At 52.9% G+C, this 25371-nt stretch overlaps 1 protein-coding gene across 3 annotated transcripts in view; it reads left to right on the plus strand.

Annotated features, from left to right (window-relative positions):
- The window catches only part of PACSIN1 (protein kinase C and casein kinase substrate in neurons 1), a 57127-nt gene that overhangs the window by 25605 nt on the left and 6151 nt on the right, over positions 1 to 25371 (plus strand). For 2 of the 3 annotated variants that reach the window (XM_047858584.1, XM_047858582.1), the window contains 2 exons: positions 23100 to 23228; positions 24145 to 24301. In XM_047858584.1, coding sequence (XP_047714540.1) covers positions 23166 to 23228; positions 24145 to 24301 — 220 coding nt within the window. In that variant the 5' untranslated portion in view covers positions 23100 to 23165. Of the gene's footprint in view, positions 1 to 22942; positions 23229 to 24144; positions 24302 to 25371 lie in introns of all 3 variants that reach the window. The other variant, XM_047858583.1, reaches the window with a different exon arrangement.

The raw sequence follows: 25371 nt of genomic DNA on the forward strand, positions 1-25371 counted from the left end.
CATGCTTCAACATGGATGAGCCTTGAAAACACGCTGAGTGAAAGAAACCAGACACAAAAGAACGTATGCTGGGGCGCCCGGGTGGCTCAGTTGGTTAAGCGTCTGAGTTCGGTTCAGGTCATGATCTCGCGGTTCGTGGGCTTGAGCCCCACATCGGGCTCTGTGCTGTCAGTGCCGAGCCCGCTTCAGATTCTCTGTCTTCCCCCTCTCTGTCCCTCCCCTGCTCTCTCTCTCTCTTTCTCTCTCCCAAACATAAACATAAAAAAATATATATGTTGTGTGACTCCACTTAAAATGAGGTTCCTAGATTAGGCAAATTCAGAGGTACAGATTAGGCAAATGGTAATTACCAGGGGCTGGTCTTAGAGGGGGCACGGAGAGTTTATTGATGGGGACAGAGTTTCAGTTTGGGATGATGAAAAAGTTCTAGAGGTAGATTGTATGTAGTGATGGTTGCCCAGCAATGCGAATATACTTAATTGCATACTTACAAATGGGTGCAATGGTAAACTTTATGTTATGTGTATTTCATCACGATTAAAAAAAAAAAAAAGTGTTCCAGGCAATTCTTCTGTGCATCTGGATTGAAAAACACTCTACCGGGGCCAGCAAATTGGCATGAAAAGTGAAAGTTACAATTAAATCTTGCAGGTGCTTTGACAGACACGAGTGTGTATGTGGAAAGAATGGGCACGTCTGTGTAGAAAGGTCAGGGGGTCAGGGAAGATTTGTTTCCCATGAGGCAGGCTGCTGTAAGGATTAGGAGGTCAGTTCTAGGGCTGGACTATTTGGTTTCAAATCCCCCCTAGCTCGGTGAGTTTTGTGCAGTAACTTGGGCAAGTTACTGCTGTGTATCTCAGTTTCCTCATCTGTAAATGGGGATAATAATAATGCCTGCCTTAGAGGAAAGCTCTGAGTTTAAACAAGGGAATTCATGTAAAGCATTTAAGGCAATATCTGTCCAATAAATGTTAGCTAATGTCATGGTAATATGATTATACCATAATTTACCAATTTCCCGGACTATGGACATTTAGGTTTTCTTCCTTTTCTGATGTAACAATTGCCAAGGACATTTTTGTGTTTGTGTTCTTGAGCATATGTAAGTTTTTCTCAAGAGCCTATGCCACTAAGTGGAATTTCTAAGTTGTAGGTACGGGCGTGGTCAACTTACAAGACATGGCCAGTGTTCCGCAGTGTTGGGAAGACTGTTAGGGTCTCTCTTGAAAGAATGATTTCAATGTGATTTAAATATGTGGATCCTGTCTTCAGGCGTGTTAGCCCTGTAGATGGTAACAGTTGGGATGCCAATAACAGAAAAACCAACTTGGGGCGCCTGGGCGGCTCAGCTGGTTAAGCATCCGACTCTTGCTTTGGGCTCAGGTCATGATCTTGCGGTTCATGGGTTTGAGCCCCACGTCGGGTTCTGCCCGGACAGTGCAGAGCCTGCTTGGGATTCTCTCTCTGGCCCTCTCTCTGCCCCTCCTCACCCACGCTTGCCCCCTCTCTCTCTCAAAATAAAGAAGTAAACTTTAAAAAAAAAAAGAAAGAAAAGAAAAACCAACTCAAAATGGCTTATGCGGACTCTGAATCAGTAGGTCCCAGAGTGTGAAGTGGGACCCGAGAGTCTCCATTTCTGACAGGCTCTCAGGTAATGCTGATGTTGATGGTCTGTAAACCACACTTGCGGTAGCAAGGGTTCGAAAACTTGGCTACACATTGAAACACCTGGGGAAACTTTGAAAAAACACCGATTCTTGGATCATACATTTAGAGGTTCTGACTTCATTGATGTGGGGTGAATTTTAAAGCTTCCCACGTATTCTAATGGGCAGTAAAGTCTGGGAACTACTGGGGTGCCTGGGTGGCTCAGTTGGTTAGGCGTCTGACTTTGGTTTGGATCATGATCTCACGGTTTGTGAGTTCGAGCCCCGCATTGGGCTCTCTACTGTCAGCACGGAGCCCACTTCAGACCCTCTGTCTCCCTCTCTCTGCCCCTCCCCCGTGCAAGGGCTTGTGGGCACACTCTCGCGCTCTCTCTCAAAAAAAAAAATAAACATTAAAAGAAAAGTTCAGGAACTACTTGCTTAAATGAAAAGAAAAACTTGCTATTTTGCTCACCAGGATCTCCTGAAGACAGCTCCAGCATTATTCTGTGACACAACCACCTCCAGGAACAAGCTTTCCATCCTCAGTGGGTAGGTTTGGACCTCAAACTAGCTCCCCCCGGGAGCACAGAATGGCTGCTACAGCTCCAGACACCTCATGCAGATCCCACAATGTCCAAGAAGACAAGCGACTGTTTCTTCCCAAGTGCCTCTTATCATCAACAAAGAATACTTTCCTGGAAGCTCTTTCTCTCTGGGCTGATTGGCTGGGGGAACAGGAGTGCCACAAATGACTTAAACCAGTGGTTCTCAAAGTAGGGTCCCTGGACCAGGAGGATAAGCATCACCTGGACACTAGATGGAAATACAAGAGGCCCAGCAATCTGTGTTTTATCATATCAAGTCCTTTAGGTGATCCTGATCCATGTTCAAGTTTGAGAACCACTGGATTAGTTTGTGTGTTAGTCCTGTAGTTCTCATCCTGGGATGAGCCCCCCCCCCCAAGAGGCATTTGACAATGTCTGCAGAGTTTTGGGATTCTTATAACTAGGAGTGGGGGTGCTACTGGCATCTAGTGGGTAGAAGCCAGGGATGCTGCCGAACCTCGTATAATGCACAGGACAGCCCCGCAGAGAATTACCAGCCCCAAACGTCAGTAATGCTGAAGTTGAGAAACCCTGCCTTAGCCCATTCAGCCTTTCTTTTGAGTCCTTTGTAATCCAGTGGGGACCCTTGTCAGCAAGGGCGAAGGAGGACTGGCTATCAGCTATCGGTTGGACAACCAACAGTGTCTGATCCTAAAAATTACTTTCACAATAAATCAGACGGCCCACCATCTTTCCCACTGTCCCCTTGCAGAGCAGGCCTTTAGAAATAGCCCCATGGGGCTTGCAGGGTCAAGGAGGTTTCTATTTGTCAGGATGAGCGAAGGCCCCTGGCTCTCTCCTCTCTGAGGGTGGGGGGAGTCCTAGGGGATGGGTTACGGGTAGGGCTCACACTTGGTGGCTTACTCCAGATATTATTGGTCATGCTACCAGGACCTTAATTATCTTTCTTTAAACATAGTACGTGATTTTTTTTAATGTTTATTTTTTTGAGAGAGGGAGACAGAGTATGAGTGGGGGAGGGGCAGAGAGAGAGGGAGACCCAGAATCCGAAGCAGGCTCCGGATTTAAAATCTTTTAGAAAATGGTTGGACGCATCCCTGAGCGTGATTTTTGCACTGTTTTGGAGCCATTTTTAAAAAATTTTTTTTAACGTTTTATTTATTTTTGAGACAGAGAGAGACAGAGCATGAACAGGGGAGGGGCAGAGAGAGAGGGAGACACAGAATCGGAAGCAGACTCCAGGCTCTGAGCCATCAGCCCAGAGCCCGAGGTGGGGCTCGAACTCAAGGACCGCGAGATCGTGACCTGAGCTGAAGTCGGACGCTTAACCGACTGAGCCACCCAGGCGCCCCGGAGCCATTTTTTAATTAACTAATTTTGTCCAAGAAGTGTGGCTCCATCATTTACATGAGCAGTGGAACGGCCAGAATTTGATATGTGAAAGCTCTCCTTTGGGGCCCCATCAAATGTGTAACGTTGGACATGTCTGCATTTGTGTGTGTGTGTGCTTGATTTTAGATTTTACTTTCAAGTAATCTCTCCACCCAGTGTGGGGATCGAACTCACAACCCCGAGATCAAGAGTGTCCTGCTGCACCGACTGAGCCAGCCAGGCGCCCCTGCGTCTGTATCTTTGTTGACACACCTTCCAACCCTGTCGGGCTTGGATTTTCTGCAATGATGGGAATGTTCTGTATCTGCACTGTCTCGTATGGCAGCCACGGGTGGCTGTGGAGCGCATGAAATAGGGCTAGTGCAACTGAGGAATTGATTTTTTTTTAATTTTTTCAGGAATTGAATTTCCAGCTTTATTTAATGCTATTGAACTTAAATTTAGTCAAATGGCACTAATGGCTTCTATAATGGACGGTGCATCCTTAGACACCCTGCATTTTTCCCAGGGTGCTCGGCAGGGTGCTGGCTTGCGCTGGACCTCGAGAGGCGCTCAGCACCCAGGCTGCTTAGAACGAGATGGGCTCTGGCTCAGAGGATGCCCTGTGCAGTCCATTTCAGCTGAAGGCCTCCGAGATTCCAGAGAGGAGCTCGGCTCTTTTGAATATTACCAAAACTGTACCCACAATGGGCATTTCCCAAACTGAGGCAGCCCAGTCCATCCAGGACCTCCGAGTGCTTTGCTTTTGGTGGGGATTTTATCAGTTCAGCGTAGAAATGTTGGTAATGCCATGCCGATCAGAAACTCTATCAGGTAATTAATTGAGTAACAAGTAATTTGTTGTCTAGTTTAAAAAAACAAACAAACAAAACTTCTGGGGCACCTGGGTGGCACAGTCAGTTGAGTTGAGTCCGTTGACTCTTGATTTCAGCTCAGGTCGTGACCCCAGGGTTATGGGATCGAGCCCTGCGCTGGGGTCCACACTGACTGTGGAGCCTGCTTAAGATTCTCGCTATCCCTCTGCCTCTCCCCTGCGTGTGCTCTCTCTCAAAAATGAAATAAAATATTTCTTAGCTCATGCAGTTTGTTTGATAGACAAAAATCTTTCCAAACGTGGAATTGGGTGAAGAAGTATGTAAATGGCCCCCCAGTGGCACTTAGGTTAGAGATAGTTAATCTGGTCCACCCCCCTCACTTTGAGAAAGGCAAATCAACACCCAGAGAGGGAGTGACCTGTGTAGGGCCACCTGGCTGGAATGGGGCTGCATCGGGACTAAAAGCCAGGGTCCCACGCTTTTTGGAGAAGCTGATGTCTGAACAGGGTTCTTGTGACCCAGGGTGTGTGTGTGTCTGCCCTGGGCTGTCTGCACCCTCGAGACAGTGATTGTGTCTGTGACATTCCCTTTGATCAGTGATCGGAAGACATGGAGGTTTAAAAACCTCTTTGATCTTGGAGTTCTAGAATAGGGGTAGGAATAGGATTGGACCAGTTCTTGCAAAGCAGTCACTGGAATGTCTGTGCCCCCATCACAGTGGGGAGCTACCTGGAAACAAGGTCACGAAAAATGCAAATTTGGGGGCCCCACTGCTGACCTTGCTGTGGCGGTCTGGCACACTGGTGCTCCCTGCCGTCACCGTGAACCCCACCTCCTGCTGTGCACATCCTGGTGTAGCACTTTCCCCCGCCATTGACCATTGACTCTGCACTTGCTATGTGACCTGCTCTGGGCAATGAGACATTGGCCAGCATGAGGGAAGCAGAGGCTTGATAGATAAGATAACTTGAAAGACAAGTTACACGTTGGAATTTGTCCTTTTGGAATGTTTGCTCTTGGAGCCCTGAGCCCTGAGTCCATGTAAGTAGGTCTAAGGTACCCTGCCGGAGAGACCACAGCCTGGGGGGAAAGAGAGGGAGAGGGACCGGGAGTGGCAGGCCAGCTAGCCCAGCCGACTCAGCCGAGGGCCAGTCATGTGAATGGAGAAGCTATCTCGGGCACTGTAGCCCCAGCGGAGGCCATTGTAGAAAAGATGAATCACCCAGGTGAACCCAGCCAACCCCCAGAATGGCCAAATATAATAAATCATTGTTGCTTTACGTCACTAAATTCTGGGGAGCTTTGTTGTGCAGCCACAGACACCTGCAACCCCCTGCTGGATCAGAATCTCTGTGGGCCATGGCCAGACTCTCCATTTTAGCCAAAACTCCAGATGGTTCTTGGGCTTCCTAAAGCCCGAGAACCCCTGGAAGGGGAAAGGGCCTGATTCAAATCACCACGAGCTGTGACTTCATACAAATCCCTTCGCTCCTCTCCTTCTCCTTTTCCTTGTGGTGCCCCTTGTGGTACAGACTCCATAGATTCTTGGGGAGGAGGGGTGTTTCTTTAGCCATTTCTCTGAACACTTTTCAGCCCCACATCCTTTCTCCTCTCCTCTTGGGACTCGAACAACATGAATGTTGGCTCTTCTGTTGGGGACCCAGAGGGCCCTGAGGCTCTGTTCTTTTTTTTTTTTTTTTTTTTTGAGTTTATTTATTTATTTGGGGGGGGGGTTGAGAGAGCAAGTGTGAGTGGAGCAGGTACAGAGAGAGAGGGAGAGAGAGAATCCCACGTGGGCTCCATGCTTAATGTGGAGCCCAATGCAGGGCTTGAACCCACGAACTGTGAGATCATGACCTGAGCTGAAACCAAGAGTCGGATGCTTAACCAACTGAGCCACCCAGATGTCCTCATTTATTTTTTTATTTTTATTTTTTTTTAAGTTTATGTATTTATTTTGAGAAAGAGAGAGAGAGAGAGAGAGAGAGAGAGAGGGCATGAGCGGGGTAGGGGCAGAGAGAGAAGGAGGAAGAATTCCAAGCAGGCTCTGCCCTGATGTGGGGCTTGAACCCACAAATTGTGAGATCATGACCTAAGCCGAAATCAAGAGTATGATGCTCAACCGACTGAGCCACCCAGGTGCCCTGCCCAGTTTTTAAAAAATAGATCCTTTCTCTGTTGTGCAGATTGGGTAATTTCTATTGTTTTATCTTCAAGTTCACAGATTCTTTCCTCTCTGTCTCCACTCTGCTGTTAAGCCCATCCAATGACCTTTTGGTCCTAAATTTTCAGTTTGACTCTTCTTTGTATGTTCTATTTCTTTGCCAAGGCTTTCTATTCCTCATTTGTTTCCAGGGTGTTCCTAATTGCTTGTTGAAGCACTTTTGAGACTGCAGCTTTAATTTCCTTGTCAGATAATTCCAGTGTCTGTGCCATCTTGCTGTTGGCCTATGTTGGTTGCCTCTTCTCCTGCTGATTGAGATTTTTCTGACTCTTGGTACAACAAATGATTTTTCTATTGTATTCTGGACATTGGAGTATTGTTATGAGACACTGGCTCTTATTCAAATCTTCTGCCTTAGCAGGTCTCCTCTGGGACTGCTCCTGCTAATGCCAGGTCAGGGTAGAAGCTCAGCTTCCCCGGAGTGCCTGGCTAGCTCAGTCAGTTAAGCGTCCGACTTTGGCTCAGGCCATGAGCTCACTGTTCGTGAGTTCGAGCCCTGCGTCAGGCTCTGCGCTGACAGCTCATTGGAGAAGGCTGCTTCCTCACTGCTGAGCAGGGATGGGAGTTCTGGCTTCCCACCAGACAGACCTCCACTGATATCTCCCTGCCTGGGAAGGCAAAGGTAGCTCATTACTGCTCCCCATGTTGTCTCTATTGACCTGTTACTGCTAGGGATGGTGACAGGCCTCCTAGGTCCCCACCCAGTGTGGAGAGGGTGGGGTACCTTGATACCACTGGGTGGGGATGGAAGTTCCAGCTCCCCACCTGTTCTCTATAACCACCTGGTGGAGGGGGAATGGGCCCCTGGTTACACCCAGGCACAGCTCCCCACTTGGTCTCTGCTCATGCAGAGGGGATGGGGCTGCAGTTTTTTTCCATGGTGTTTGGCCAGAGCAGGGCATTTATTGTTTTAAAGGTTTTGATTTGCCAGACTGTACCTTTCCTAGTCCTTCCAATAGGGAGGAGAGGCTTCTCTTGGGGCTGTTTTTGTCCACAGTCATTGGTATTTCTGGGTTGCTGATTTCTCCAGCTCCAAATCTGAGATATTTTGGGCAAAAAGAAAACCCAGAGAACTCACTGCTGTGTTGTTCCTTGAGCCCTGAGATCCCTAGTCAGTCCGCCTTCTTCTCTCCCTTTTTAGAGTCTTTGTAGGTTTGTTTTATATATAATGTCCAGGACATTAGCTGTTCTTTCCAAGAGGAACAGGGAGAAGTATATCTACTCCATCTTGCCCAGGAATCAGAAGTCAAGATTTACCTGTTCTTTTTTCTTTCTTTCTTTTCTTTTCTTTTCTTTTCTTTCTCTCTCTTTCTCTTTCTTTCTTTCTTTCTTTCTTTCTTTCTTTCTTTCTTTGAGAGAGAGCAAGCATGAGCACGGGAGGGGCAGGGAGAGAGAGGTGGTGGGAATATTGAGCAGGCTCCACGCTCAGCATGGAGCCTGATCCAGGGCTTGATCTCACGACCGTGCGATCATGACCCGAGCCAAAATCAAGAGTCGAACACTTAACTGACTGAGCCACCCAGGTGCCCCAACATTTACCTGTTCTTGAACTTCATATAAACAGAATCCACTCCCTAAATGTTTTTCAGGTTGGCTTCTCTTGCTCAACATGGTGTCTTGAGGTTATCCATGTGGTTGTGGATAGTCAGCTAGTTTTCATTGTTGTATAGGGTTTGGCTGTGTGAACAAGCCCCAGTGTGGAATTTGCTGCGTGGAATCCTGTATAGCCACGAAAAAGCAGACCTACCTCTCCTGTATGCAGTAAACCACACAGTTTGCTTACCAATCCTTCTGTAGATGGTATTCGCATTGCTTCCAGTTTGGAGCTCTTATGAACAAAGGTGCTTTGAAGACAGTTTGCTGTGATGAACAGATATTCTTGGACATGTGTTTTAGCGACCACAGCACTCACTTCTGTTGGGAATAAATATTTCAAAAGCCTCTTAACCGGTCTGCTTCTTCAGCTCTTGCCTCCTTCTACTTACTTTTCCTTATACAAGTCACAGCGATCTTTTGAAAACGTAAATTGGATCCCTTCTCCCCCTCGCTCGAAAATACCAATGGCTTCGGGGTGTCTGGCTGGCTCAGTTGGTGGAGCGTGTGACTCTTGACCTTGGGGTTGTGGGTTTGAGCCTCATGTTGGGTGTAGAGATTACTTAAAAATAAAATCTTAATGGGGCGCCTGGGTGGCGCAGTCGGTTAAGCGTCCGACTTCAGCCAGGTCACGATCTCGCGGTCCGTGAGTTCGAGCCCCGCGTCGGGCTCTGGGCTGATGATGGCTCAGAGCCTGGAGCCTGTTTCCGATTCTGTGTTTCCCTCTCTCTCTGCCCCTCCCCCGTTCATGCTCTGTCTCTCTCTGTCCCCAAAAAAAAAAATAAATAAATAAATAAACGTTGAAAGAAAAAAAAAAGATTATTTCCTTCAATAAATTATTATTAATTCATTAATTTTTTAAAAAGTTTATTTTAGGGGCGCCTGGGTGGCGCAGTCGGTTAAGCGTCCGACTTCAGCCAGGTCACGATCTCGCGGTCCGTGAGTTCAGGCCCCGCGTCAGGCTCTGGGCTGATGGCTCAGAGCCTGGAGCCTGTTTCCGATTCTGTGTCTCCCTCTCTCTCTGCCCCTCCCCCGTTCATGCTCTGTCTCTCTCTGTCCCAAAAATAAATAAACGTTGAAAAAAAAAATTTTTTTTAAATAAAAAATAAAAAAATAAAATCTTAAAACCAATGGCTTCTCTTCATCTTTAGAATAAGATAGTAGAGGGGCGCCTGGGTGGCGCAGTCGGTTAAGCGTCCGACTTCAGCCAGGTCACGATCTCACGGTCCGTGAGTTCGAGCCCCGCGTCAGGCTCTGGGCTGATGGCTCGGAGCCTGGAGCCTGTTTCCGATTCTGTGTCTCCCTCTCTCTCTGCCCCTCGCCCGTTCATGCTCTGTCTCTCTCTGTCCCAAAAATAAAAATAAACGTTGAAAAAAAAATTAAAAAAAAAAAGAATAAGATAGTAGAATCCTTCCCATGTCCCACAAGGCCCTGTAGGATCTAGCCCCTGCCTGCTTCTTCTTTGTTCCGACTTTATTTGCTGCCTCTCTCTACCTGCCTTTCCTCTGTCTACCCACCCGTTCATCCATCAAAACATCCATTCAGTTTGGGGGTGCCTTCAGCGTGCCTAGGTGACTCCCGCTTTTGCCCTTGCTCTTCCCTCTGCCCAAAAGCACTGTTCCTGCAAATCATCACCTCCCCTTCCCCCTTTATTTAAGTGTCTGTTCAAATGTCATCTCTTCAAAGAGGGATTCTAAAATGTCCCCCCATTCATCCTCTGTCTTTACCCCACATTATTTTTCTTCTCTTTAAAAAAAATTTTTTTTTTTACCATTTATTTATTTTTGCGAGAGACAGAGTGTGAGCAGGGGAGGGGCAGAGAGAGAGGGAGACACAGAATCCGAAGCAGGCTCCAGGCTCTGAGCTGTCAGCACAGAGCCCGACGCGGGGCTCAAACCCATGAACCGTGACATCACGACCTGAACCGAAGTTGGACGCTTGACCGACTGAGCCACCCAGGCGCCCCCACATTATTTTTCTTGACAGCACTGATCACCACTTGAACTGCTATTGTTTCTTTGTTGCGTGTCTCCCGCTTTGGCGTGAAATGTCCAGGAGGTTAGGGATGTTGTCTGGTTATCTCCTGCTCCCTAGAGCAGTGCTGGGCATAGTAGGTACTCGGGAACTATTTTGGGATTTGTTCAGACACGCCTCAGCTCAGATGGGAGGGCAAGTCCCTTAACTCGAACTTCCCCCACTCTAGTCTCCTGGGATCTCGTGACAATGCAGATTCTGATTCAGGAGGTCTGGGGTGGGACCTGAGATTCTGCATTTTCCTCCCAGCTCCCAGGTGATGCCCAAGCTGCTGGTCCTGGGATTCAGGTGTCGAATAGCCAGGGCTTCATAGCTCTGAGCCTCCGTTTCCACATCTGTAAAATGGCTCATTGTGAAAAACAAGTGAAGCACTGTGCATGGTGCCTGGACTTAGGAGGTGCTCGGTACATATCTCTTGCTTTTCCTCTCGATGCCTTTCTGCGTGAGACTTGAAGTTGCCTCCGTTTGCTCTTTCCCTATCCCTACAGTTTAGCCCCCTACACAGACCCTCGGTGGAATTTTCTGAGCTGGCCAGCCCTGCCTGTCATGGGCAGGGGTTTGGGGAGGATTCTGGCGTTTGGACAGTCGTGAGAACATTATGCAAATGAGATGCAAAGCAGCAGCTAATGAACCCTGATTGCATTGGCCCTGGCACTGGGGAACTGTAGGATAACTGTGCTGGGCTGGGAAGGGGGGGTAGTGAATGTTTTCTGGGTTGGACGAGGAGGTAGTGACAGAAGGGGTCAGCTTCTCCTGGGTCGCCCGAGGCCCCCTCCTCCTATATTGACTGGTCCGCCTGTGGGACTGGAACCTGGTTAAGGTCCAGGAATAGGGCTGAGGACAGGCATGGCGTGTCTGTGTGTTGTGTGGTGCGGGGGTGTCCCTGAGCCCGCCTGAAACCTGCAGGTGGGAGACTACAGGGCTGCACACTGGTGGCTTGGGGGCCTTCTCAGTAGCAGAGGAGACTGGATCAGACTGACAGTGGGAGTGGGTGCTCTGCAGGCTGGGCACAGAGGGGATGACAGGGGTCAGCTCCTCCCACAGAGCCTGTATGAACATGGGAGGGCAGAACTCGGGGTCTGCTAGGCAGTAGGTGGGCTGGATCAGGCTCAGGAAGGGTGGAGGTGGGGGGCAGCTATCTTTGGAAACCTGGGATGGAGCTGGCTCTTTAGGAGAAAGATGATCCGGGGCTGGGGGACTGGCAGGTGGGCAGGGGGCTCTGCTTACAATGCCTGGGAACTCAATCCCTCCTCGCCCTCAGCTGAGGTCTCCCCACTGTCTCCAGGGAGCCCCAGCTCTCAGGTGCCAGGCATCCCCACCCTCTGGCCCGGGCCTTGACTTGAACCTCTGCTGAGGACCTCCAGGCCTGTGGACAAGTGTCAGGCTTCTCGCTCAAGGATGGTCAGGCTGGAAGTCCCCTCTGAGGTGATTTGGGGGAGGGGGGGTGGTCTTCACTCTTGTTTCTTGACTGGCTCTTCAAATGCATATAGTGACCCTGTCCTGCCTTTGATCTAAGGACAAGAAGCAAACTTGGTTATGAAACTTCCAGAAAATGGGTCGCTGTTGCCATGTGTCCTAATCAGATCTTAATGGAACCAATGCCGAGCGTTGGAAAAAGCTTGGCAAAGCAGTGGGTTCGAATCCCAGCCCGGGGATTTACTGGCTCTATTAACTTGGGCAGACTGCTCAGCCTCTAAAGCCTCTGTTTCCTCGTCAGTTCCACGCCCTCACCTGCAGGGCTGCTGTGACAGCCAGAGGCGCTGCAGGAGAGCAGGAGTTAGCACATCCACGAGCTCCGTACCCTCGAGGGCAGGGACTCTGTTTTGCCCACGGCTGTGTCCCGGCACCTAGAATGATCCCTGGTACACGGTGGGTGCCTAGTAAGTATCTGCTGAATGAAGGAGATTCCCTATTTCATCTGTTCCCAGGATGATTTCCCCCTTCTCAGTTGACAGCTCTGAAATCTGGATGTGCCATATAGCTCATAGCCTTGGTTTAACTGGCGTCAGTCTCATCACTGAAGGGATCTTGCGTGGGATGAAATGTGGAAGAGGCTATTACTATTATTGTTATTGTTAACAGTTTTTTGCTTGATTTTTGGTTGGCTTCTGGGTCTTTCTGACTGCATCTGCCTTCTCTGGGCTGCGTGGGGTCCCTGAGAAGCACCCTGGGGCACCAGGGCTGCACTGATCCTTGCCAGGGTCCTTCTGAGGTGGTGCTGGGCTGGAGACAGTGCATCCCGTGGGGGCACGCTGTGCGTCCTGGGCCCCAGTCCCCACTTGACGTCCTCACCTCGCCTCCACCAGATGCCATCCCTCCTGGGGGGCTGACAGGGTTCTCGGAGCCTGGAATCCCCTCTGAGGAGGAAGGGCCCATTTTACTGGATCTGTCATAATTCCCAAGTCCCAGGACCTGGCTGGGGAAATCTGTGAGCCTCCTAGGCAGAGGGGCCTCTAGGTGGGATTTAGTGTGGATCAGGCAGGGGACTTTATGAGGGAGGGGGTTGCCGGAGGGTGGGTCCTATGTCTACCCCCACCCCAGACCCCTCCTGCAGCAGGGCTGAGACAAGGTGGGCAGATTAGTGTCTGATCTCTAGAGGGCAAGTGCAGAGCAGAAAGGTCCTCTCCTCGAAGTTGATTCTGGTTCAGTCTCCTGGTTGGGACACATGCTTGTGTCACCGATCCCCTCCCATGGGGCTAGGGGCTCGTGTACGCATCTGTTGCTTTTGTGTAGAAAGGGTTTATGTGTTGCACGTTCTGGATCCATGCAGATGTGCATACATGTGTCCTAAAGATGTGTAAATGCTGGCATTACTCTTACCATGTCTGTTCCCTCTGCACATACAGGTAGATGCACAGACTTGTGGAGATGCATGTAGGCAAATACATGTAATGGGAGTTTGTATTTATAAGTGTGTTGTTGGGGTGCTCATTTGCATAGACACATCGGAGCATGGAGGTCACATGTGTGTAGCGCGAGCCTCGCTGTTTTCTCTGAGGGGTGGGTGATAGCTGTGGCCCGTGGGAGTTGGAATCACAAGGCCTCACTGCCAATAACCAGCCCAGGAGCCTTAGATGCCCAGACAGGTTGTTTTACTACCGTGGGCCTCAGTTTCCCATCTGTAAAATGGGTATGGATTCTCAGAGGATGAGACTGTAGACAAGCATCTCATCCTCGGCCTGACCCAGAAAAGGCTCAAAATAAAATTGCGAGGGCTGACTGGGTGAGAATAAATGATCAAGTAAACAAATATTTACAGAGCAGCAGGCAGTGAAGTTTAAGGACCTGAGGCAAGGGCAAGGGCAGGTGCCACTTGCAGTGTCTCGAAGGGATGTTGGGAGGGAGGGTCTTGGGGAGAAAGAGAGGAGAGGGGCTGGAGCAGGGTCCCCCACACAGTCAAGGGTGGCCTGGCGAGCCCCTGTGCTCACTGGCATCTCCAAGGTGAAGTGTGTGCGCCCGTCCGGGTTGATGTCCTCTCGAAGAAGCAAGCGTGGAAGGCGGGCGTCCCCTGGTGTCTGGGAGGGAGGGAGGCTGTGCGGCATTGCCTGGTTGCCATAGAAACGAGCAGAAGGAGGTGGGTGGCTGGAGAAGGAGGCGGGTCGGGAGGAGGGAGGGGAGGAGGCAGCGATGGGGGGCGGGGAGCTGGCTTCTGCAGTTCTGGCTCTGCTGCCTTCCTGAGCCAGCGGTGAAGGGAACCCGGGAGGACAGAGCCCCCAGCCCGGGCACCAGGCCCCCTCCCTGCCCGCCACCACGGAGAAGGAGGAGGACAGCCAGCCCCTCCGGCCCTGGCCTGGCCCAGCGGGGGCAGTGAGCTCCTACCTGCCCCTGGCTTGGTGCCCAGACAGGCCCAGGTAGGCATCCCCTATGGGGACAGCTGGAAGAGGCTGCATGGAGAGTGCCCCCCACCCCCACCCCCAGCTGCCCCTGCCTTCCTACCAGCCGCACCTGGCAGGAGGCATACAGGCAGAGCCAGTGGACCTGGGTGGGAGCAGCCTGGATCCTGGGAGGCCCTCTTCAGAATCAGGATCCTCCTCAACAGGAGGACCGTCCCCACTGCCGCCTTCCTCCTCTGCCCCTCTGTCCCTCTCTCCACCACCGCCACAGGTCCAGACTGTAGAAATGTTCCCCTCTCTGGGGGAAGTGGGCTGAGGGGGGCCGGAGCTTCCGGGGACCCACGGTGCTCCCCCCTCCCCAGGCTGAGGCTAGAGAGGTAAGAATGCCCCCTGCCCCCACGCAGGGCACTGCTAGGCCCTGGCCATTTGGGAACAGCGTACCCACATCCCACCCTCCACACCAGCTGCCTCTGTGCCGGCCCCAGATGATCTCAGGCGTTGGGCTCAGAGCCCCCTGCTCAGACAAGAGGCATGTTTCTCCTTCTCCCCCAAGCTTGGGCCTTTTCCTTCCTTGTTCTCCCTGTAGACCTAGATCCCTAGATCTCCCAAGGGACCCTTGTGCCATCCTCAGCAAGCCCAGGGTCTCCGTGTTGGGGGATCGGGTGGGGGTGCCTATGGCTCTCCCTCCCCCCCACTCTGTCCCTCTGCTGCATTGCTCCTGGGGACAGACTCAGCTGCTGTTGGGGAGCTCGGGCACTGCGGAGGAACCTCTGCCCGGTGCTCAGGAGGGGGCGGGGCTGGGGCCCAGGGAGGACCTGGGCCGCACTCTAACATCTGGGCACTGAAAGGACAGGGCAGGGCCTGCGCCAGTGCGGTGGGTGAGTGGCACCCGGTCCAGGTTTGCCCTGGGATAGAGCTGAAGGGCCTTGGATGCCATGGGGAAGAGATCCTAGCCTGAGAAGGGCAGGAGACTGGTGTGCGTGACCCTGGGTCCGCCTCCTTCCCCAGCACACCCTGAGAGCTTGGCCGGGTCCTTTGCTGGGACCACATTATGGGGCTCCCCATTTGCCTGGGCCCCTGGGGGTCAGAGTAGCTCGTGCAGGGGCCGAGAAGGGATCCTTGGGCCTGTGACGGGGTGGGGAATACTCACCAAGAAGCTGACATGGCTCATTCATTTCTGCAAACGTTAGTTGCACCTGCTGAATGCTAGGCACAGGGGGCTTCTGCTTTGGGGTGAAGGGCCTGGGAATGAGAAGGCCAGACAAGGTGGGGAATGTACATCTCCCCTGGAGCCAGCAGCCAAGTAACCCAGATATACTGTCTCAGTCTGCTCCCAGCTCCTCTGAACCTCACCACCCCTTCTGCTCATCTCTCTCCTTTGGGGGGAGCTAGAGACCCTCCCTCCCTACCAAGGCCTGGGACAGGTATCTGTCCTGCCTTACCTTCTACAGCTGGGCCGGCCTCCATCCCAGCCAGAACAGGGGGACCGGTGAGGCCTGGAAGGAGCTGTCCCTTCCCCCAGGCCGTCCACACCTGGCCCTGCCCTCTGGGAGGCCACGGATGCAGAAGGCTCAGGACAGGACCGACCCTCTCAGAGGAGCCGAGTGTGGGATGACCGGTCTCAAGGAGAGAGAGGTACCCAGAACAGCGAGGGCAGGGGCCTGCTCATCAGCAGCCCTAGCTCCTGCCTCCTCACCTGTGGGGTTTCCGTTTGGGCTCCCCAGGAAGCTGACCCTGAGATAAGGATACCATGAGAGAGGCTCATTTGAGAGGTGGTCTTTGGAAAGACTGCGAATGTGTAGGCGAGACAGGGAGCCAGTTCTCACTGTGGATAACTAGGGCTCAATCCCACTGGGGACCTCTGGAGCCACTGGAGGACCCACCCCAGGCTTAGCCCACGGGGAGGGTGGAGGGCTGGTGCATGTATACACCATCTCCCCTCCCCCACACCACCCCACCATCGCTTGAGGGCTGCTCCTGCCCCCTCATACCCTGCCTAACTTTTCTCTAACTGTTGTCACCACCTAGCGAGCAAGGAGACACCTCCCTGTGGAGCCTGCTGCGCGACACCAGCACTGGAACAGTCCTAGAGGCTCCCTGGAGATGAACAGGCCGAATGAGATGCTTCCTCCTCTCTGCCTGGAGCGGGGCAGGGGGTGTGGTGCAGGGTGGCGACTGCCTTTAGGGATGAGTTTCTGGAGGAGAGAGAGGGGGTCTGGGGCTAGAGGAAGAAGGAGAGGGTAGAGAGGGTAAAGGCCAAAGGTTGGAGTCAAGGGAGGAGGGGAGGAGAGGCCAGCCACCATGGCTTGTTGGCTTTAACCATTTTCTGGCTAGGACGAGCCTACCTGGTCCCCTCTGCCCTGGGTCTCTCTGGGGCCCTCCAGCCTCAATTGAGACCCAAGCTCTGTCTCCTCTGGTTTCCTGCTTTGTGTTTCCAGCCTCTTCTTTACTCCCTACCACCTTACCATAGAGGAGATGGAACTTGGGGGGGGTGGGGGCTGGATTTTATACCCAAAGAGAAAGCAAGAGGAAGCCAGGCCTGGGGTCTCCTTTTCACAGGTCACCTGGAGACCTGGGGGTCCCAGGTGGGTCACAGAAGGGTATTGGAAGGGTGTCTTAGCTCAGGTTGCCATAACAAAATACCATAGACTGGTTGGGGGGTGGCGGGGCTTAAACAATGGGTATCTATTTCTCATAGTTCCAGAGGCCAGAAGTCCAAGGTCAGGGTACTGGCCTATTGGGTTCCTGGTGAGCCTTTCTTCCTGGTTTGCAGTTGGCTGCCTTCTCGCTGTGTCCCCCCATGGACTCTCCTCAGTGTGGGCATGTAGGGAGAAAGCGGATCTCTCTTTTCTTCTTATAAGGACACCAATCTTATTAGATCGGGATCCCACCGCTATGACATTATTTAACCTTAATCACTTCCTCAAAACCCTATATCTAAACACAGTCACGTTGGGGAGGAGGGTAAAATATTACCATTTGGGTTTGGTGGGGACACAAGTCAGTCTTCGGGAAAGGTCTACGGGGGTGTTAGCCCACAGAGAGAAGGGGGTGTGAAGTCATCCAGGGAGCTGAGGGTCTCCTGCTTTGGAAGAAGCATAGGCAGTAATACCTGTGACAATAATGCTTCTGGCACAATAACCCCATGGGGTAGCTGGTATCATCACCTTCATTTTGCCGATGGGGAAACTGAGGCACAGAGCGTGTAAGCAACTTACCGAGGTCGCACAGCCAGCAAGTGGCAAAGCCGGGTTTTGAACTCGGTTGTTCTGTCTGGCCCCACAGGCAGCGCTCTCAAACCACCGTGCTAATATAGCAGGATTTCCTCTGCGCGTCGGGAGAGAACCAGCAAGGTGCGCATCCTGGCAGGGTGTGACCAAGAACTGCACCAGGGTGTGGGGGTGAGATAGGTGAGGGCTGGGGTATTCAGGGAAGGCTTCTTGGAGGGGGTGGGGCTGAGCTGGCCCTTGGGGGAAGCAGGGTTATTTTGGTTTGGGGAGTGATGAGCGATAGGACAGCTGCACCCCAGGGCAGGAGGGAAGGTGTGAGCCAAGCGGCAGAAACTGGAGTGAGGAAGGGGGTATGCATCACAGGGAGGAGGAGGAGAAGGACAGCACGATACAGCTGACCCTGAGCCCTCCTGCTGCAGCTGAAGCCCCAGGAGAGGCTGGCAAGAGTCCCGGCGTGGCCCCAGGTCAGGCACGGTGAGCCCGTCTACCTCGGGCTAACGTGAGGAACGGGGCTTCGGCCCGGAATGTTCGCTCGTGGGGCCTGAGACCCACCCTGGGTGAGGGAGGAGGCGGCTCTGGCTTCCCATGGCTCCGCCCAGGTTTGAGCTGAGCCGCTCCCTTGGGAGAATGTCTTAGGCCAGGGGGACCCGGGTGACACCCACGGAGTGCTGCTCTGCCCCGGGACAGCTGGTGGTGGGGGCGGGGAGGGCAGGGGAAGGACTCATCCCCAGGTCTGGATCTGAACTCTGTGTCCTCCCTGCTGTGAGAACTTGGACAGGTCATTTCACCTCTCCGAGTCTCAGAGAAGGCAGGGGAGTCACTGCCCATCTCCGTGGGCTGTGGTGAGGATGGGGGCTGGGGGGATACAGTGCATGAAGAGGCTGGCACATAGCAGGTACTCAATGGCATCATTATTGATATACAGGGAGAGTGAAGAGAGGGATAATGGAACAGCCTCTTCTTTTTAAAAAATTTTTTTTTAATGTTTATTTATTTTTGAGAGACAGAGACAGAGTATGAGTGGGGGGAGGGGCAGAGAGCGAGAGAAAGACACAGAATCTGAAGAAGCTCCAGGCTCTGAGCTGTCAGCACAGAACCTGATGCGGGGTTCGAACTCACAAGCCGTGAGATCATGACCTGAGCCGAAGTCGGACGCTTAACTGACTGAGAGCGCCCCTGGAACAGCCTCTTCTGTCTGTGGACTGTGGCTCCCTGAGGAGGGAGTGCGCCACCCTGAGGGCAGAATCGTCATAGGGGATCAGGGAGGAAGAGACTCTGGAACTGGACCCTGAGGGTTGGCCTAGAGGACAGGAAGGGGATTCCAGGAGAAGCACAGGGCCTGGGAACAGAGGACAGGTGGGATCTGGGAGACCTCCTGTTGTGAGAGTCTGGCTTTTGGTTGTGTCACCATCATTATCAACATATATTGAGCACCTACTGTATGCAGGGGACTATGTTTGGCTCTGAGGTACAGAATTCAGTGTTTCTGCCATTTAATGAATGAATAGAATGTGCTTTCATTCATTCGACAGAAACATACTGTGCACTTAACTATGTGTCAGGCACTGCTCTGGATGCTGGAAATACAGCAGAGAACCAGACAGACAAAAACCACTGATCTTAGCAAGCCGACATTACAGTGAGAGAAGACACAAATATGATGAATGCTATAACGTTGGGAGCCTGGCATATGGTAACATGTGCTGTGGAGAAAGAACAATAAAGAGAGGAAAGAGAGGAGAATGCTGGAGGGTGGGAAAGAGTGTCAAGTTAGATGAGGGAAGGTCATGACATTTGAGCAGACCTGGAAATCTGTGTGTGTGGGGGGTGGCATTCCTAGCAAGTGCAAAGGCCCTGGGGTTAGAACAGCAAGGAGGTTGATGGAGCAGGAGGAGTTGCAGGGCCTCCTGGGAAGGAATTAGACTTTTACTTGGAGGAAATGGGGAGTCACAAGAGGATTCTGAGAAGGGCAGTAGTGGGATCTGACCTAGGTATTAGCAGCGTCCCCCTGGCTGCTATAGCAGGGAACAGACTGGAGTGGGAGCGGAGGTGAGGGACACAAAGTCAGAGGCAGGAAGGCCAGTGAAGAGGCCACTGGGGACAGTGATGAGGGTGGGACCAGGGTGGTTGAGAGCAGAGGATCTGCTGATGGGTTGGCTGGTGGTCGGAAGTGAAAAGGGCTAGGGTGACTTCAAGGCCTGTGACTGTTAGTAACTCGCAATGTAGGAATCCACATGCCGCCTTTGTCCACAGCAGGCCTGCCCTCTCTGGGCTTATGCTCTTAATTCCTCTGTCCCTTATTCAAGCCAGGGGCAGACAGAACATGACCGAGGCCCCCACCCTCCAGGGTCTTTTAAAGGCAGCTCGGGCCTGAGGAGGGACCCCTTTCACCCTGGGGCTCCTCTCTCCCTAGAGGAAAGGTCAAGGCCAACATGAAAACTTCACACTTCCATAACGGTCTATATGTTTCAATAAGAGCTTACTACCCTTTTATCACTTGAGTGTCACATGAGACTCGAGTATTGTTTTCCCATCATGTGAGTTAGAAAAACAGACCTCGTGACAGGACTCGACTGAGATCCCCCTGGTAAGTGGTAGGGCTGGAGAAGAGGCCGTGCCCCCTGTTCAGCATGCTGAGGACTACACCATCTTTGTGGGCGAGAAAGACCCGGCCCCTTCCCTGGCTCTACAACAGCAGCCTCCCTCCCTCCCCGTGGGACTACCGCCCCCTCTCCAGCAATGGTGACAGATCAGTAATGAGAGTCGACAAGCTCTTTCAGCTCCGTCCCAGCCTCTGGGCTCTCTCTGAAACGTGAGGGCCATAGTAGCACCTGCCGTCTAGGGTTGCTGGCAGGATTTGATGAGTTAAGACACATGAATGGTCCTTGGCACCAAGTATGTGCTCCATAAATGCCAGTTATTATTATCAATGATAAAGGGCTTGCAGGGCCACGATAGCTTTACAGCCACTGGGGAGAAAAGTCAGACGGGCATCGTGCCCATTTGGTGGGTACTTCTAAGAGCGTATCGCGCTTGCCCACGGGCACAACAGATGCCGGCCACACCGGCTTCCTGACTCTAGGAGATGCACCGTTTTCAGTGATGGCAGCTACTGATATCATCCTCATTTCCCAGCAGGCCCAACAAAGTCACGTGAATTGCCTAGGGTCACACAGCAATTTGGTGACAGAGCAGGGACCCCCAAGGCTAGAGCTATTTCTGTTATATGTGCCACCTCAGCTGGGACCCCGGAGACCCGTGACTTGCCTGCACTGAGGGAGGGACCCCAGCAAGTCCTCCCCACTCCCCCCAGGGTCTGGACAAAGTGGAGATTGGTCTCCACCATTGTGTATTCCCATCTAGCCTGACACACCGGGTCTTAGCTGTACTGTCCCCTTGCTCTGTATTTCTAGCGCCCTCTGGGTCCTGGCTCTCAGATCCCTCAGCTCTCCTCCTCGACAGGGGCCGGAAGGTTTAAAAAAAAAAAAAAGTGCAATTTATGCACACAAGGCAAAATTTAAAAGGCATAAAGGACCGACTGAAAAATCTCCTTCCCATCATGTCCCCCAGCCACCCAGTTCCCCGAAGGCGGCCACCACTACCAGCTTTCCAGAAGTGTTCCTTGCATATGTATTTCCTCCTATACAAATGGAAGCATCTGCAGGCTCACTGTTCTGCACCCTTCTTGGTTTGTTGCAGTGCCACAGCTTGGGGAGGGTTCCCTGGCACGCCTGCACCATCATTTACTTACGCAGTCCCCTGGACGAGCATCTGGGATGTGTCCAGCCTTTGGCTTTTACAAGTAGGGCTGCAGCACATGAAATTAGGCGTCATCGGTTTGCCCTGCTGGCTGGAAGGTGACTTCCTGGGAGCAGCATTGCGGGGCGAGGGAGGTGTGCCTCTGGAGTGGGGAGAGGAGACGCCGTCACACCCCCCATCCCCTAGTCAAGGCTAATCAAGTCACTTCCCCACTTCCTGGGGTGGACTCTCATGCAGACACGCCTGCACCCTCACCCCCTGCTCCCACCGCCGCCCTGCTGATGGCCGTGCTTTATCTGGATCCCGAAGAGCATAGTTCTGTATGACTTTACGGGTTCTAGGTGGGGCTCTGGCCCCAGGGATACTTACCTAACCTGGCTGAGAGTCCTTCATTAAGTATCCCTGCCTTTTGCTTTCCCATGTCTGCATGCAGTGCTCTTCGTGAGGGGAGTACTGCCTTGTAAGTGAATAGTGCCCAATTCAGAAGGAAAAAAAATTCAGACACGTTTCTTTGTCCCTTGATGAATTCTAAGCACCTTTCCTCCTACCCGCCCCCACCATGCACGAGTTTGTGGGGAAGTCTGAGGTTTTGCTAAGGGGAAAGGAACAATATCTCCTTAGTGCGTAGGGGGAGCAAGGAGGAGGCAGCACTGGGGAACAGGGCCCTGGACAGATAGGGAGACTGAGGCCAGAGAGGGGAGGGATATCCTTGACCAAGGATCCTCGCGTGTTGGTGCCATCTGCCCCGGGCCTGAAGGTCAGCTGCTATAAGGGCTGGGCATCCCCTGAGCCCCCAGGATGGACTGAATTTTCCAGAGGCCAGCCCTCCCCAGGATCCTCATTGGGCAGGGTCCCTGAGACTGCTGTGCAGAGACAGGGAAGCATCCCCCGGGCGTCCCCTGTCTGAGGCTGGCAGGCCTCACTGCCCCTTTGAAGACCAGGTGCCTGGCCCTCTGGGCTCTGTCTCCTGACTACTGAGCTATTCTTGCGTGGGGTGGCAGTGAGGCCTGGATGGGGGATGGGAATCGGGCAGCGTCCCCAGCCCTGGGGCAGCACACGGCCTAGATTGGACAGCCGTGATGCCTGCCGACAGATCCAGGCCACACGTAGCCGCTCCGATACTCACACAGATCACAGTGGTCTGACCTGTAGGGCGGGAAGCCACATGTCTGGGACTCGTAAGGAGACATGTAAGTGGCTAATGGAGGCTTTTGAAGCTGGGCATCAGGGCAGCCAAAAGAGCGATTTACAGGGCCCCAGCCTGGACCAGAGATGGGAGGAAGCTGTGTTGCCAGCTTCCCAGGGCACTTAGGCCCGGGCTCCGGGTAAGGGATTTGGGGAGGTTCTAGGGGCTGAGACCAGGGACTCTGCTGGGTGGGAGAGCTTGGGGGTTGCTATTTGGCCTGGTGCAAGGGTTTGGGTGGATCAGGGTGGGGGCAACGCCAAGGAGGGCAGATTGAGAAGCCAGCTGGGGTTCATTGAGCCTCAAGTGGGCCCTACAGGGTGCCAGGCCCTGGGGAGGGGGTGCAGACATGCCTAAAGACTAGCCTCATTGCTGGCTTTGAGGAGCCATGTGTGTCTATGAGGCAAACTGCAGGTTTATATAAAGCAAATATGTAATCGGGGGGGCTCTAACTTTTAGCACCGACTCCAGGAACACGAAAACAGTTGTGCATGCCTTGGTTCTGGTGGTGGGGGCAGGCTTTTGAGAAGAGGTGCCACACTGGAGCTGGAGGATGGATTTGGGGGAGAGGGAGGGCGAGGATATGGAGTGGAGGGCTCGTGGAGGAGAGGTTGGGGGGGTGCGCACGAGGGGTGCCACAAGGTGACTCTTGGGGTTACCCTAGGGACGGTGAGGCGGTCCCCGGACAGGAAGTCCCCATCCCAGTGCAAGGCTCAAGCCTGTGGAGCCCTCATCCTCACAGCAAGTTGGGGGCCCAGGCCTCGAACGGGGCCCGTGGGGCGCTTCGCCCTTCTGCAGGGATCTCTCTCCTGCCCTCCCAGCGCATGAACAGCCCAGCCTGCTGACCACCGCTGCACTCCCACCTGTCCCCCCGCCTCGGCTGCACCATGTCCGGCTCCTACGACGAGGCCTCGCTAGCTCCGGAGGAGACCACTGACAGCTTCTGGGAGGTGAGGCTTTGATGCTCCCCAGGTCCTGGGGACCAGACAGCCTGGCCTTGTGGCGGCCCAGGCTCCCACCCACCCACAACCTCAGGGCTTGCTCCCCAGCCCCTCGGGTCCCTCCAAAGCCCTTGGTGTTCAGTGGGCCGGCTGTAGCCATGAAGTGGGGTAAGGCTACTGCCCACCAAGCCCAGAGCCCCTCTGCCCCACACCTGCACCCGGAGAGATCCTATAGCGTTTCATGATGTGGAACGGGCCCCCTCCTGACCGTCTGCTCTGGGGGCCTCGCTCAGAGGCCTGACGCTTCACGAAGGCAGGTACAGAGCTCTACAGCTTACACAGGCTTTTACAGCTGCCCCCTGCCCTTACCCTGTGCAATGCGTTCCCGAAGCCCCCCCAGCAACAAAGACGTGGAGGCAAGACTAGAGCCAGCGTTTCAGGAGCCTCCCAAACTATTTGAGACCAAGAAATAAAATGTTTCGATTGGCTTCCAAAACCCAAAGTGAGAACTGCCAAACCTAAATTAATAAGTGTTTAATGAGATGTCTACAAAACATAATATTATGTCAAGAAGCTGCAGCTCAACTCAACACTTACATGACTCTATAAATATGATACATTGAGCTCACAAGAACAAGATGAATAATTCATTCTAGTCTGGGTCCAAATGATCAAAATCCCGCACTTTGTGGCAGCGAGGAAATTATGTTTAGAGTGGGGTGAGGGAGTGTCGGGTATGATGCAGGGTGCTGGGGCCCCCGAAAATGAGAGGGTGGGAGCCCCCAGTGCGTTCCCGCGGGGCGGCCAGGCGGCGAAGGTGGGAAGGTGGCCGTGGCGGGCGCCCCCTGCAGGACGCGGTGTCCTGGGCGGGCGGGGCGGGGAGGCGGGGAGCCCGCGGAAGTCGTGCTCGCTCCTTGGCCGCCAGGTGGGGAACTACAAGCGGACGGTGAAGCGCATCGATGACGGACACCGCCTGTGCAACGACCTGATGAACTGCGTGCAGGAGCGCGCCAAGATCGAGAAGGCGTACGCGCAGCAGCTCACCGACTGGGCCAAGCGCTGGCGCCAGCTCATCGAGAAAGGTGCCCCCATGCCCACCCCGTGCGCCTCGCCCAGGCCCTAACGGGCTCCCCACAGGCCCGGGTTCTGGGAGCGCCCAGCCACCTAGATGCACTTGCACACCCCGGGCCACGGGCCCTTTGGAGGCACCGTCCCCGCACTGCACTCTGACCCTCCCAAACCAAGCCAGGTCTTCCCTGTCCCTGTTCCACACGACTTTGTACAATTTTAGGTTGGATTAAACAGAACAAAACAAAACAACCCTTTTATTTCAAAATAATTTTAACTTAGGGAAAAGTTGCAAGAATAGTAGAGAGAACTCTAGTCTTCAACCAGATTCGCCAGTTAAAATTTTACTACATTTGTTTTCCCAGTTCCTCTTTCCATTGTGCATATGTGTCCTGAATCATGTAAGTGGGACGCATGCCACTTTACTCTAAATCCTTCACGTATCTCCCAAGAGTAAGAACATTTGCTTACATAACCATAGTTCAACTATCAAATTCGGGACATTTAATATCACCCATATGCAAATTTGTTTGTGCTGGTCTGGGAGCCAATCCAGAATCACATTACCGCATTTAGTTGTCCTGGCTCTCAATTCCTTCAATCTAGAACAATTTCAGCTTGGGGTTTACATGTATTTGTTAACATTTTTTTTTCTCTTCCACGAGTCTCTAAACCCCATGAGGGCAGGGGCTGAGCCCACACTGCCCAGCACAGTGCCTGGCACAGAGTTGATCCCCAATACACAGAGGAACAAATAAATGACTGGCATGACTGGTCCCGGTGGCCTCTTGGCATCTGTCACCAGCTGGTTCTTCAGTTGTAACAGTCAACATTCCTGAAGCACCTACTGTGTGCCTGGTGCTGTGCTGGGCTTGTGAGAACTCACGGGGTGCAGGCTGCCCCCATGGGACTCACGGGTTGACAGGAGAAGATAGGGAGTAGGCACAGAGGTAGGTGTTATAAGAAGAATTCTGTGAGGGCTGCAGGCCGAAGTCTGAGAGAATAGAGCAGTCAGAGAAGGCTTCCCAGAGGAGGTAGTTGGGCCCTGAAGGACAGGAAAAACTATAAAGAGGGCGGAGGAGGG

Source organism: Prionailurus viverrinus, chromosome B2 (genome assembly GCF_022837055.1).
Source record: "Prionailurus viverrinus isolate Anna chromosome B2, UM_Priviv_1.0, whole genome shotgun sequence".
Lineage (NCBI taxonomy): Eukaryota > Metazoa > Chordata > Mammalia > Carnivora > Felidae > Prionailurus > Prionailurus viverrinus.